The sequence below is a fragment of the Strongylocentrotus purpuratus genome, unplaced genomic scaffold (genome assembly GCF_000002235.5).
Source record: "Strongylocentrotus purpuratus isolate Spur 01 unplaced genomic scaffold, Spur_5.0 spur5_scaffold_6, whole genome shotgun sequence".
In the NCBI taxonomy this organism is placed as follows: domain Eukaryota; kingdom Metazoa; phylum Echinodermata; class Echinoidea; order Camarodonta; family Strongylocentrotidae; genus Strongylocentrotus; species Strongylocentrotus purpuratus.
The window spans coordinates 21992677-22006076 of NW_022145612.1; the positions used below are offsets into that span (position 1 = coordinate 21992677).

General features: G+C 38.0%; 1 protein-coding gene across 1 annotated transcript; it reads right to left on the reverse strand.

Annotated features, from left to right (window-relative positions):
- Positions 1-5984: 5984 nt before the first annotated feature.
- On the reverse strand, positions 5985-8808 carry LOC115919134 (galanin receptor type 2-like). The gene is made up of 2 exons (XM_030971993.1): positions 8465-8808; positions 5985-7754 (listed from the first exon to the last, which is right to left on the reverse strand). Exon 2 carries the CDS (start codon positions 7585-7587, stop codon positions 6202-6204), a length of 1386 nt encoding a protein of 461 aa, XP_030827853.1. The 5' UTR covers positions 7588-7754; positions 8465-8808; the 3' UTR covers positions 5985-6201.
- Positions 8809-13400: the final 4592 nt, after the last annotated feature.

Genomic DNA, 13400 nt, shown 5'->3' on the forward strand with positions numbered 1-13400 from the left:
GACATTCCAACAAGTTGACGGACATGGGCGGTGGTGAAATGCGATGTCGTATTATTTTAGCCGCAAGCATGTCTTGTGTTGCGTTGGGAGAAGGTGTCGCTAACAGTCATTTGAGAAAAGCACCAATGAAAAGATTCGCCAATCTCTAATCGCGTTGATGGCAATTTCATTTAGCGTACGAGTGTTGTTAGAGATTGGGAGGTACGATAAAAGAGAAGGGAGAGGGGAAGTAAAGAAAAGAAAGATTGCGTCCAAATGGCTTTGGAGACTAACCGGTGTGGGTGCAGCAAATTGGCCCGCAAATTGCTGGAGCTGATACGCCGAAGAGAGTTGAAGTCAGGCAACTCTGCTTCCTTCTTCATTACCACAGCTCATTTTGCCAGCCGCTGGGAAACCCGGCCGCGTCTTTTGTTCGGCGCTAGAGCGGCTCAACGGCGGACCAGTAGCCCCCGGGTGTCCCCTGGTAACGACACAGTGTCTTCGCTCATCCAATGAGCCCCACTCGTCGTATCAAGAGGCAATCGGGAGGCTTCGCGCGGGCGAGGTCCCACGGGCTTGAACCCGAAACGCTTCAGTCAAACGACAACAAAACAAGACGAGATCTTATCCGAATTTTCGACGAGGAATTATCGACATCGCATACCGGTCTCTGTAAAATAGCTTCTCTCCGCTCATTTCACAAATTGAAGATGATCGTTTCTTCCCCGGTGTAAGTTTAGACGCCAAATGGGGGTGTACCAGGGGGCTAATGGCGATTTAATTACGCTAAAAGTGCTCCTCTTCAGAATGAAAATACTAGAAACTTTCTCTTCTACTACCTCTCTCCCTCTCCCTGTTCCTCCCTCTCTCTTCCTCGTATTCTACGTCTTGAAAGACGTGAAGTCAACTGATATAATATTGAATTCATGAAACCTCATCCCCATAATTCACAAGTATTTTCCCCAAAGCGCACCATGTTGGGCTATAATTGATGGGTTGTCGCGACCAAGTGCGAGGGTCTTCCATATTTTCTTGACATCAAATTTAGAACCTAATGGTGACGAGCAAATAACAAGATTACAAGTGGGCTCTACCAGAAATTAAAAGATCACATTACAATAGAAACACGTTCAGTCAAACGAGTTTACGTTGATTTCATTGTCACGATTTGTAACGGCTGCTATTTTACCTCTGGACAACTAACTACTCCACGTAATTCTTGCTTCACATTTCTCTCCGATTCTTTTATTAAATAGAACACGGTAAGAAAAGGAAAAGGAAAGGACATATAATTATGACTGTTGATTTTGTCATCGAGCAAAAAGGCAATCACAATATTATTTAGAGCCGATTAGAATTTAATTTATTTCAAGCTAGGCTAAGAATATTTAGGTACATTGATAAAATGTATTAATCGCTTTGAAAATAGTATCGACTGTTAAGCATGTCAAATGAAGGATAATATTTTTGGGTTTCTTGGTCATAATAATATGATTCTATATTTAAATGTCAGACATGTTAAAAGTCTGTAGTTCTGTAAAATGTGTACAGTTCCTTAGATAATTATTGTCAATCTATATATTTAAAATATTTTCCTTTTCCTTTTGAACTTTCTTTATCAACCGTAATCTTGAAATTGGAAATGGAAACCAATAGTCGCAAACAAAATAAATATCGAAATTTTTAAATGCTCAGATTAAGGATGATGGCCAAGATGTTATACCACAGAAATGTATAAGAAGTTAAGAACATTGAGGTAGACGTAGCCGTTTTTCGATTATTGGTTGGAGAGTTTTAATTTTAATAATTTCCTTCAACAACAAAAAATCAGTAATCAGGATTGTAATTTAATTCGTTGAAAGAAAAAAACCTAACTTCTTTTGTATTTTTCATTTGTATCAAAGTCCAGAGACAAAATCTAGTTTTCGACAAAATAAATTTTAAGCGATTTTCTTATTCATGCCATTTAAGCTTCTTATAACCGACTTTTCTCCATGCTCCTGTGAAAAGTTGATGTATAATCTTAAATGAAGTCCTACAGAAAAAATGAAGCCGTTCACTTGGAATAAGTTTGTATACTCTGTAAATGGTAAGAGACATAAACTTTCTGTGGTTGAATGTATATAGATTTCTTTTAAATGGATGAAAAGACCGTAATGTAAAGCTTATTTACATGTATTTAGATGTATCTATAATTGGATTGCACATAAAGCAATTTTCTAGTTCATAAAAAGAGAGTTGGTGCATCTGTTAAGAATAAAAGGGATTTATCATGTACACAACAGAAAGTGCAAGAAAATACATTATTTGCTAAACGTGCACACTACTCTATACAACACCGTTTTTCAACCCTTTTTGTGTTCCAGTCACGGCACCCATTTAGAAGTTTAAAAGTTTCGCGTCACCCTGCAATCAAAAATTCATCAAAGAGGATTTGCTTTCCATCCCTCTTACATTATAAACGTACGGGCACATTTTCACGTGAGGGCCGTGGAGGTTTCTTGCCCGAGAATACACTATCCTGATCCCAGATGTTGCAAGCGAGTGAAGCGAGCGAGCAAAAAAAAGCGTTATTAGTCATCACTTCACACAATACACATACATCATACACTAGAAGAAATGTAAAATCATATATTCGGTCATCTCATTGCCAGGAATCATCCTGATTTATCAATGCTGCGAGAAGTAAATTGGGGTAAAAAAAATATTCCACCTTTATGAGCGACAGTGTATAAGCATATTTACTTGTGACACTGGCAGGTCACGAATTGGCGTGTGGTCCAGGGGCGGAGCCCCCGGAAGGAAGCTCAGGGGTTTTGAGCAATAAATTACGATCAGATTTTGATACCTTATTTGTGACACTGGCAGGATTAGTGTTGGGTCCAGGGGGCGGAGCTCTCAGAAGCTCAGGGGTTTTGGGCAATAAATTACAGTCAGATGATCATATCATTATACCTTATTTGTGACACTGGCAGGACACAAATTGGTGTTGGTTCCGGAGCTCCCAGAAGCTCAGGGTATTTATACATTAAATTATCGTCAGATGAGCATATTTTATATCTTATTTGTGACACTGGCAGGTCACGAATTGGCGTGAGTTCCAGGAGGCGGAGCCCAAGGAGGCTCAGGGGTGTTAGGCAATAGATAAGGGTCAGATGAGCATCCAGAGGCCCGCCTTATAGGGCCATTGGTTGGGTTCGGGGGGCAGAGACCCGGAAGCTCAGGGCTTTAGGCATTTAATTACGTCAGATGAGCATAATTTTTTGACCCTGCACTGGCAGGTCACTTATTGACGTGGGGTCCAGGGGGCGGAGCCCCCAGAAGCTCAGGGGTTTTAGGCATATTGTAACGGTCAGACAAGCATGTAGGGGCCCGCCTTAGGGCCCCTGGTGGGGTCGAGAGGGTGGAGTCCCGGAAATTTAGGGGTTTTAGGCATTTTATTACGGTCAGATGAGCATATTTTGATACCTTATTTGTGACACTGGTAGGTCACTAATTGGTGTGGGGTCCAGAGGGCGGAGCTCCCAAGAGTTCAGGGGTTTTAGGCATTAAATATGCTCTCTTTGTGTTAAGGCACACAGGGCTATTACAAGTGAATCACACATACACATTCGCACAAACACACGCACGCACCCCACACATTGTATCTAGACCTTGTCTTACCTGGCTAATTAAGGAAATACCTCAGAATTCCATCTAGTGATCCATTTCAGAAAAAATAAACTCAGCGGGACTACTTTGTATTGCTCGGAGGAAAAGGTTGGCAAAGAATGTTTAGTTTTCAACCTGAAATGGGAATTGCCAAAGGCTATACATCCCACAAGACCGAAAACCAACGGGACCAAAAGCCTTCAAGACAGATAAAGTCAATTTCGTGGGCCTTTTTAAAAGTTATCGTATATAGGATTCGAAAGACAGCAGACGTCATTTGTGAATCTATTGTTATGTTGTATTATTTTTGTAGCCCTCGTTACTTTTGTAAGAGTAGGGTACCAAAAATAGAGATGAGATGAGTCTGTAAAACAGGAGGCGAAGAAGAGATGTGTGATGGTTAAACTTGTGACACGGACTGCCTTTAATAACAAGTAATAATAATAAATGAATATTCGTATTCAACAAACAAACTCACATAATCAAAACACAAATACACTTCTATAGTTCCTATCCTACTAATATATAGGTTTACATCCAAACTTAACCATTAGATGAAATAGCAAAGTAAATATCAACAACATGTCCCTCGGTTCCAATATTTAACCAAACAAAGACTTATCATTCACTATAATGGATAATGTATAGTAACTATTAACTTAACAACAAATACTCGAAACGTATAACTGCTGAATTACGAAGCTAACCAATATCTAACTCGACTAAACCTAAATAAAGTAAACAAGACGATAACAAATATGTACTAAGTAATTATAACGAAGAAACTATAACTAACATAATACGAATAGACTAAATAGATTTATACATGTCTGACTAATAATATACAACTGGAGACTACCGAATGATAGACATATAGTGCTTTCGTAAACTGGACATAATATCGTGCAAATGAATAATAATTGTTGTTCTCTAACTTAATTCATACTGAAAAGACACATGAGCGTTTTGGACCTTTTGGACCATAATAAGACCCACTCATAATAGTGACGGCTAAAGCATATTTGCTTCAGCTACTAATACTATAGTACCTGCTCTATACAGATTACGGAGTTGAGACAAATAAACCTAAAAAGTCCAAGTTCCTCTTTGTCAAGGTACTATTGGTTAAAAGTTGTAATCCTTTCTCTGTTCTCAACGATGCGCTCACTCCCAACACACCATGTGAACGTACATAGTCTAATCACGCAGACACCAATGTATCATAGATAAATGATTATAAAGTTGTACGCCAACTCCACACCAATCCCTGGTATATCGGAACATATATTAACATGCTTATTATCTTGGCGTGATAGTGTAAGATCCTAAACAAAATAAACGACATAATAACTCGATACATATTATAAGAAGTACGGACTTATAGACTAGCAAATATCTGGCCGGTTCATTGTCAAATCGAAGGTTATCTCCTTCTGAGATGGAAATCTCTCAAAACGTTATCAAATCGAATATGGAAAATCGTAATAACATTTCCCCAACTAGAATATGTCAAATGCTAACTAGAATCACAATAGTGGTTCATAAACGACAAAAAATTAATATTGATTAGCTCATATCTTTAGGTAAGAAAGCTAAATAGTTATGTACAATATAAAATATATATATTCGCGTTTACCATTCACCCATACAATATAACGCTTCACAAATAGTTGTAAGAAAGCTACCCTTTCTTAACTTAAATTCTTCCCTTAAAACAACGATATCTACAAATGCGAAGATTAGAACATATCCAATCATACACTTCTTATAGACCAAATAAACAACAATTTGTTGATACTATTTTTATGAACGCATATAGTTTCGAGAATTCTTGTTGTTAAGAACTAATTTAAGAAGGCCATACATTAATCATCCATTTTCTGATGTAAGTCAAATTGGTGATTTTTTGTAATCCTTGGCACATGTATTTTTTAAATTGCCACTCATCCGCTCGAATAAAAAAGAAAGTACTTGTAGTGTGACTTGAGCCCGGGAACCGTTATATCTTACCCTTCTTAAATTACCAATTTATCCATTATAGGCTTAATTTCATCAAAATAAGATAATTAAAAAATAAAATAAAAAAGTGAGAAAATAGACCAATCATCCTCAATTCATTCAGAAAAGAAACTGAAATGGAGGTTCAAATGCCTTTAAAAATGATTGTGTACGTGAATAGAGAAACGACGATAAACCAATCAAAACATAAAGACAAAATATAAGAATCGGTGTAAAACCCATGCATACCTTCTCTAAGATATCATCAAACTCACAATATCACTTTCGTACAATATGATTCGTAGCACATAAATATTATTACAAACGTTTTCACCTTTGTCAGTTTTGTTCGTTTCTTTTTCCTTATAAGTACATGTATCATGTAATTTATAATCATGTAATGTCAATATGTCATTGCGACACTGCGAACGTTTACACGTGACATATTCATAATTCCTACAAAGTTCTACAAAATTCGATGTTGGCTGCAAAAGGGATACACTACCTTTACATTTTGAGACGAACAATTTTAGTACTTTTTCACAAAAGACATATATTTCAACCCATAACCAATTAGGCATGACCATCTGTGCTTAACTCGTGATTGGGGGTTCGGATGGTCTCCATACCAAACAACGGTACGTTTTTCTGTGTTTTACCCAAACAGATTTCTTTTATAGCAGAACGAAATTTGGGATAGTGAGCTGCGTAGATCAAAGGATTGATGGACGAGTTAATAAAGGTTATCAAGTTAAGAATCTGGCGGACGCTGCTGCTCACATAGGCTTTAGCCGTTCCTCTGAAAGAGACGACAACAAACGCGATCTGACTTGGAGACCAGCATAGAATATAGATGATGATCACTACCAACATGATTTTAATGACACGATTCCTGGCCAGGATATGATAGGACTGCTTGGAACCGCCAGACATGGCTTGCCGCATTCGAATAGATTGTAGATGCAGTAAGATGGCAATTGCTGTCTGGGAAACCATCATGAGAACAGTAGGAACCATCAGACGTATGGCGAAATTGAACGAATTAATTATTCTTAATAAAAAAGTATCGGAATCGGTTGGTAGACAATAGATTCGGGACAAAAGATCACCTTGAAATACGAATGACAGTAAGTAGTAGGAACATGATACAAATGAAAACAACCATGCTACTATGATAAAGATATAAACCCTGCGGTTTGTGAAGATGTCCTTGATGCGCAGAGGATAGACAACTGCTGCTAAACGCTCAAAAGAGGCACCTACCAGGATATAGCTCGAAGAAACGACACAGATCCATATCAGGCAACTAGTCCTTACCAGTCGGCAATAAAACCCTCCCAAAATGTTATCAGGCACTTGGAGTGCCCTTGGAATAGGAACATTGAATAATGATGTCAACAAGTCAGAAATGGCTAGAGCTCCTACAAAAATGTCTGTAGAATTAGTAGTGGACCTACGAACTCTCATTACAACGACAACCAGGAGGTTTCCTAGAATACCGATCAATGAAATGATTAACTGAAGGATAGTCACCCATGTCCACGAGAATCGCCACACCCATATGGTTGTATCAAGCCGGGCGACCGATTCTGTCGATGGTTGGACAATAGTGACATTGGTAAACTCGCTTACGGATTCTTGAATGGTTTGTAACTGATCAGAACCATCGGAACTGGATGGGCTTGTATGCATCACATCACTCGTTTGTGATGGTTGGGAGGAAGCCTCGGTATTCGTTTCGGTGGTGACTGCGGATGGTGTAGGCAGGAGCGTTGTGGGGATATTGATAGAACTCCTTTCCAAAGTTTGCGGTGTCTCAGATAGACCCTCTGAATCAGTTTGATGGATCAATGGGGTTTCGGACGTTGTATGTTCGGATGAATTAGCTACCATGACCAGAGAGAGCAAGATGAGGCGAAGCATTATTCGTGCCGCACTTTTTTTGAATAATTTCTTCATGATACTCAATTTCTCTTGTGATGTTTCGCTGAATCAATGAACTATATTGGTGCTTTTAGTAAATTTCTTTTCCATCCACAGCGCGATATGTTGATGCTTTTATCAAAAAGTGGTGATGAATGGACGTAACTATTTGGTACTACGAAAACATTTGCAACGAGAAGAACCTGCATGACAAATACAAAATGGTAAAATGAGAACAACAAACACAGCCATTTTATACACAAATTAAGTGTTGACTACCTAGTAAAAAATAGCCTTCATAGATGACAACGGTTAAAATTATGTAGTTTTCCAGAAGGTTCATAATTCCGTAGGTTCATAAATCGTATTCCAACGGTTTATTAACTATGAAGGGCGAAAAGACTAAATAATCAGACCTAAAATTATGTAATCTATGAGAGAAGATGTTGAAAATACAGTTAAAATCTATACATTTTCAATGAAGTATTATTAATTTACTGAATCATTATAGAAAATTATTTTTCGATGAATGAAATGAAAGCGAAATAAATACGAAAAATGAAAAGCTGAATAACATTAAGAATGAAGGAATTGTTAACTAAGCGAAGGGCTGGCGGCTAAGGTAAAACGTATTTACAGACCTTACTTGGATTTTTTGGGAGAAATAAATAATTGTTATTGACGGATTTTTTTCATCACATATTTTAAACCATTGTCAGAAAAACCAAAATGCCAGAGTCGGCAAATTTCGTACGAAAGATTCTGTATTCTGTCAGTTCTCAATTATCTCTATTAAATTTACATGATATGGTTTATAATAAACTTACAAGTTGATATATTAAGCCTTGTATTTAAGAATAAGAGGGCCTTGAAATTAGCATGATAGAAGTATTTATATTGAGATAGATCTTACCTTTGTAAATGTGAAGACATGTCTGGAGAGATCTAGAGTTGATGTGGAATTGTCAGGCTAGCGTGCATCGCTGCATGGAAACTGATATCGCTCGATTATGTAACTTGTAAAACGATCATCCGTGTGTCCGCACCACCCACTCAAAATTAACCTCACCCATCATCACCCACATACACACACCATCACTTTTACGTATATGCAAATATTATGCACGAAAGCCGTACGTGACCGTACATACACACACGCACGCGCACCCGCTCCAATCTTGAATAAAGTAGACCTTTCAACCAGAGACGGGCACCAAAAAAGGGGACGGCCTGATGGAGCTTTGAGTTTTGATGTCGCATGGCCATCACCAATCAGACTCGATCCTTTCGAGTGAATACAACACATACACACAAGCGCAGATCCAGGATTTCTTAGGGGGGGGGGGGCCCAAATTTGAAATTATGCGAGCCAAATTTTGGTACGTAATGGTGACCAACAGTGACGTAATGCGGGGGGGGGTCGGTGCAGGGAGGGGCGAGTTTCCCCCTCCCTCCTCCGCGAAACGCGGAAGCTTTGACTTTTCATTTAATTATTAGAGAAAGAAGACGATTCGTTGTACCGTTCCGGAAAATAATCCTCGTCTGAATTCAGTTTATCCCCTCTCGCGCGAAGCGCGGAAGTCTTTACAAATTACAAATCTCGATTCTTAATCCTTGTCTGAATTCAGCCCCCCCCCCCCACTCCTCCCCCCTTGCGCGAAGCTTTGACGTTTCATTTTAGAGAAAGAAGACGATGCGTTGTACCATTCTCGACTCCTTGTCTGAATTTCAAAGATGTTCTTTGTCTGCTCCTTTTTCTTCCTACGTCCTCTTCCTTTTCTCTCCTCTCTTTGTTTTTTTGTTTGTTTTTTGGCCGGCGATTTTGGGAGGACCGCCCCCCCCCCCCCGTGGCTACGCGCCTGCGGTCACATAAACACATTTTGATACCTTGTCCGACCCCGGAAGCTCAGGGGTTTAAGGCAATAAATTACGGTCAGATAAGCATTCAGGGGCCCGCATTAGGGCCCCTGGTGGGGTCGAGGCGGTGGAGCCCCCGGAAGGCTCAGGGGTTTTAGGCGTTTAATTACGGTCAGGTGGGCATTTTTTTTTTGGATATCTTATTATTTTGTGACACTGGCAGGACACTTTTTGGCGTGTGGTCCAGGGGGCGGAGCCCCAAAAAATCAGGGGTTTTAGGCATTAAATTATCGTCAGATGAGCATCTAAGGGCCCGCCTTAGGGCCCTTAGTGGAATCCAGGGGATAGAGGGGCGTTTTAAGCATTTAATCACGGTCAGATGAGCATATTTTGATGCCTCATTATTTTTTTACACTGGCAGCTAACTATTCTTTCTTTCTTGCTCTCTTTTAATTTCTCTTTAATATACTTTTTCAAAAAAAGTGGGGGGGGGGGGAGAGTTTGAGGCTCCCGATCCACGCCGTACCTCGGGCCCTGACATGTAGGAATCTCAAGAATCATATATTCTTGCCTGGCTGTAAATTTAGGAATTTGTCATTTTCCAACAAACACATAACAAAGTATAATTTACTAAAAAGTGAGGAAAAATCTCGGAAATTATGTCATTCCAGCATTATTCGTAATCCACCGTTATGGAATTAGAATTAAACCACGTTTGAATTTGATTTCCCCCAAGTCCCCCCCCCCCCCACCCACCCCTATCAGTACGCCAGTATCTCCTCTTTTACTTTTTTCTTTCCCTTTCCTTCCTTCTCTCTTATTTTTTTTTTTGATTGGGGGGGGGGGGCAACAGCCTGGGAGGCAAGGCCCTTTCGGCCCCCCCCCGATCTCCTTCTTCCCCCGTTCCTTGTCTTCTTCCTCTTCTTTCTTTCCCTTTCTCTCCTCTTTCCCTTTCCCTTTTTTTCTTTCTTCTCTCTCTCTTTTTTTTTGCGGGGGGGGGGGGGGGGGGCAGGCACACTCGGCCCCCCACTGGATCCGTGCCTGCCCGTAGCTACGCCACTGTTGTAAGTACCCGAAATCATTATGTATAGTGACATTTCTAGACAAAGTTTTAAAACAAAACTTTAAAAAAACTTTAAAAAAAAAACAATCATCTTGTTACAAAAAAGAACTATAATTTGGAAAGTCCTCTTTTGTAGCTAGATTAACATGATCGCCAAGACTTTCGGCTAAAGCGTCGACAGTACAAAAAAACAAAAAAAAAAACCAAAACGTTAAAAGTAAGTAATCCTGAGCAATAATGGTGTATTACGTAAATAAAAAGCAGAGGAGAAAAGAGATGAAATGAATAATCGGAAGTGTTATGGCACCGAATGAGAAAACAACTTCAAGTGGATACAAATGCAGATAGTCTCACATTTGAACTTACTGGTTTAAATGCAGGTTTGAATAAAGTCTACTGATCTGTGGAGCAGTCAGTGTCAATCTCTTGGTCCAATATCAATTTCCAATTCTTGACCGAAATGCTTAAACGAAATGCAATAAAACCATTTTAGAAAAACATGAATTTTCACAATATTTATTTCATGACTGGATTCATATCGTTTATTCATCACCGTAATTCAAACGAAATACAAGGTCTACATTTGGCACCATACCTATTTATTTACTCGACATCACGAGATGGCGCTCTTTAGGATTTGTATATTATGTGGTAAAAAGTCGAGTTATCAATATGTGATTCACAGCAGTCGTAAATACAGGAGAGAGAGAGAGAGAGAGAGAGAGAGAGAGAGAGAGAGAGAGAGAGAGATATCAGAATTCGGTTAAATACTGTACGATACTGTATATTATGTCATAAAAAATTCTTGAATAAGATTTAACTTCAAGAATTTACGTGAAAAATTTCAATTTTTATAACCATCTGATACAGCAGAAAGGGTTAAATATACCATGTTGTTTCTTCTTGGAAAATATTTTTAGGACGAATACAAAATAGAGATATGTTTTGAACAGAATATATTTCAAGTAAAAGAAAACAAATTGAGAGAATAATTGTTTTTTATTTACTTCTGATCTACGAAAGAGATTAGAAGTTAACAAAATATGTAATGGTGAACCTTTGTTTAGACTTCCTAATGTATTATCTGATTTTGTTTGATACCTTTGATATGAATGTGAAATGAAAGTCTTCAGTTTAGGAAGAAATGCTCAATGCTAAAAAGAGGGGAAAATGCATTGTTATTCTCGGTAACACAGACTGACCAAGAAGAAATTCAATAGATGGAGACATGTTTAACAGTCATACTCATTCCATAGAAATATTTATTCTGCAGTGTAATATAAGTCAGAATCACTGACAAGTACATCTGGACAAATTAAAAAAAAATTCTTTCTTTCTGTGAAAAACAAAAAAGAACGCTATCACCAGAATGTTATAACATTTGTGATGGTCAGTTCCAACTACATGGTGACATGTACTTACTACTCACTCAGACAACACAATTATCTGTTCCTTGTGAAAGGCATATCCCCATACATAATAGGAATAACACTCTGGTAGCACTATCATATTTCTATGATTTATCAATAATAATAATTACATAGAAGTGTATCATTTTGAACGAGTATAAACTACCTTACCTTACTTAGCATACATAATATATACAGAATGCTGAATCAGCACAAAACCATATCTCTACTACATCATGTCACATGAAAGAAATCAGCTTTTTTTTGTAGTGATATCAAATTTAAAGCATACACCTTTGTTAAGTGCCTCTTAATCAATTATTTTATTTACCTGCTATGATTAAATCAATATTATGTGTTGTTAGGTGGGACATGATTGTCCGATCAGAGACAACTTATATATGCAGTTTGCATTGTATTAAGATACACCAAGACATAACTGGTGCATGTAATATTAGTAACTCAACGCTATGAATTTTGAAAACATTTTGGAAATGGTCTATCATGTCTTCCCCTTCCCTTCTTTAATTTCACCTTGAGGCTCTTACCCAATAAAACTGATAAAATGCTTCAAACAACCTTCCAAGACTTGTCATATGTTTCACTATTTGTGGTACGCTAGAACCCATAGATGAGTATGTACTTAGGAGTTTGGGCATATATCCACAGCTCTCTTATCCATCAGTGTAGGACAGTTCATACTTTTATCAAAATTAATTCTTGTTGTGACAGCATTTTCAAATATATGGGCAGAGACAAGCAAAAAGTCATCAAGTGATTGGATTAGCTCCATGGATAATCCTTTCCTGAGTATATTTCATTTGCAAAGGTTCTAAAAGTTAAATGTAGCTCTTAGTGCTCTTAACTTTCCATTTAATCAAAGAAATTAGAACATCATTCCAATTGAAAATGAATATTTGAAACAGATTGGTCTAAACCCTTCACAAAATAAGACTTCTTGAAACGTAAATTGCAAGAAATGATGCAGTTATTTTTTTGGCTAAGCATCAAATTCCAGGACAAAATCAATGACATCGACTATTTTGTAATTTTGACATTGCCTATATCTCCTGCTACATACAACTTGCAAATAATAGCATGAATTACATGACAATAAAACCCAATGTAACTTGAGCAAACCCGTGTATAAAGGTGTATGTTTTAAGTTCACAAAATTCTTGAGTTCAATATCTGCATTAGATCTGTTTAAATAACAAAAACAATGTTTTATTTCAAATCTATGCTCCAGTGCAAAGCCTTGAACCACATGGAGTTAGTATGAATTAACTGAAAATGTGAATAATTCTGAATACATTTTATGTAAAAAGTCTACCTCTGGCATCCTATGACTAAAGACATTTTTTTCTGACTTTCATGTACGATTTAAATCATAACAAATGCGTACATTATCAATCAAGCGAATGCCCCAGAAAAACCTGAAAACTGAATCCTACGCTTGCTTAATATGAGAAGGAACTAATCATTACCTTTTTAGTCGTGTTTTCCATTAGGTTTATGAA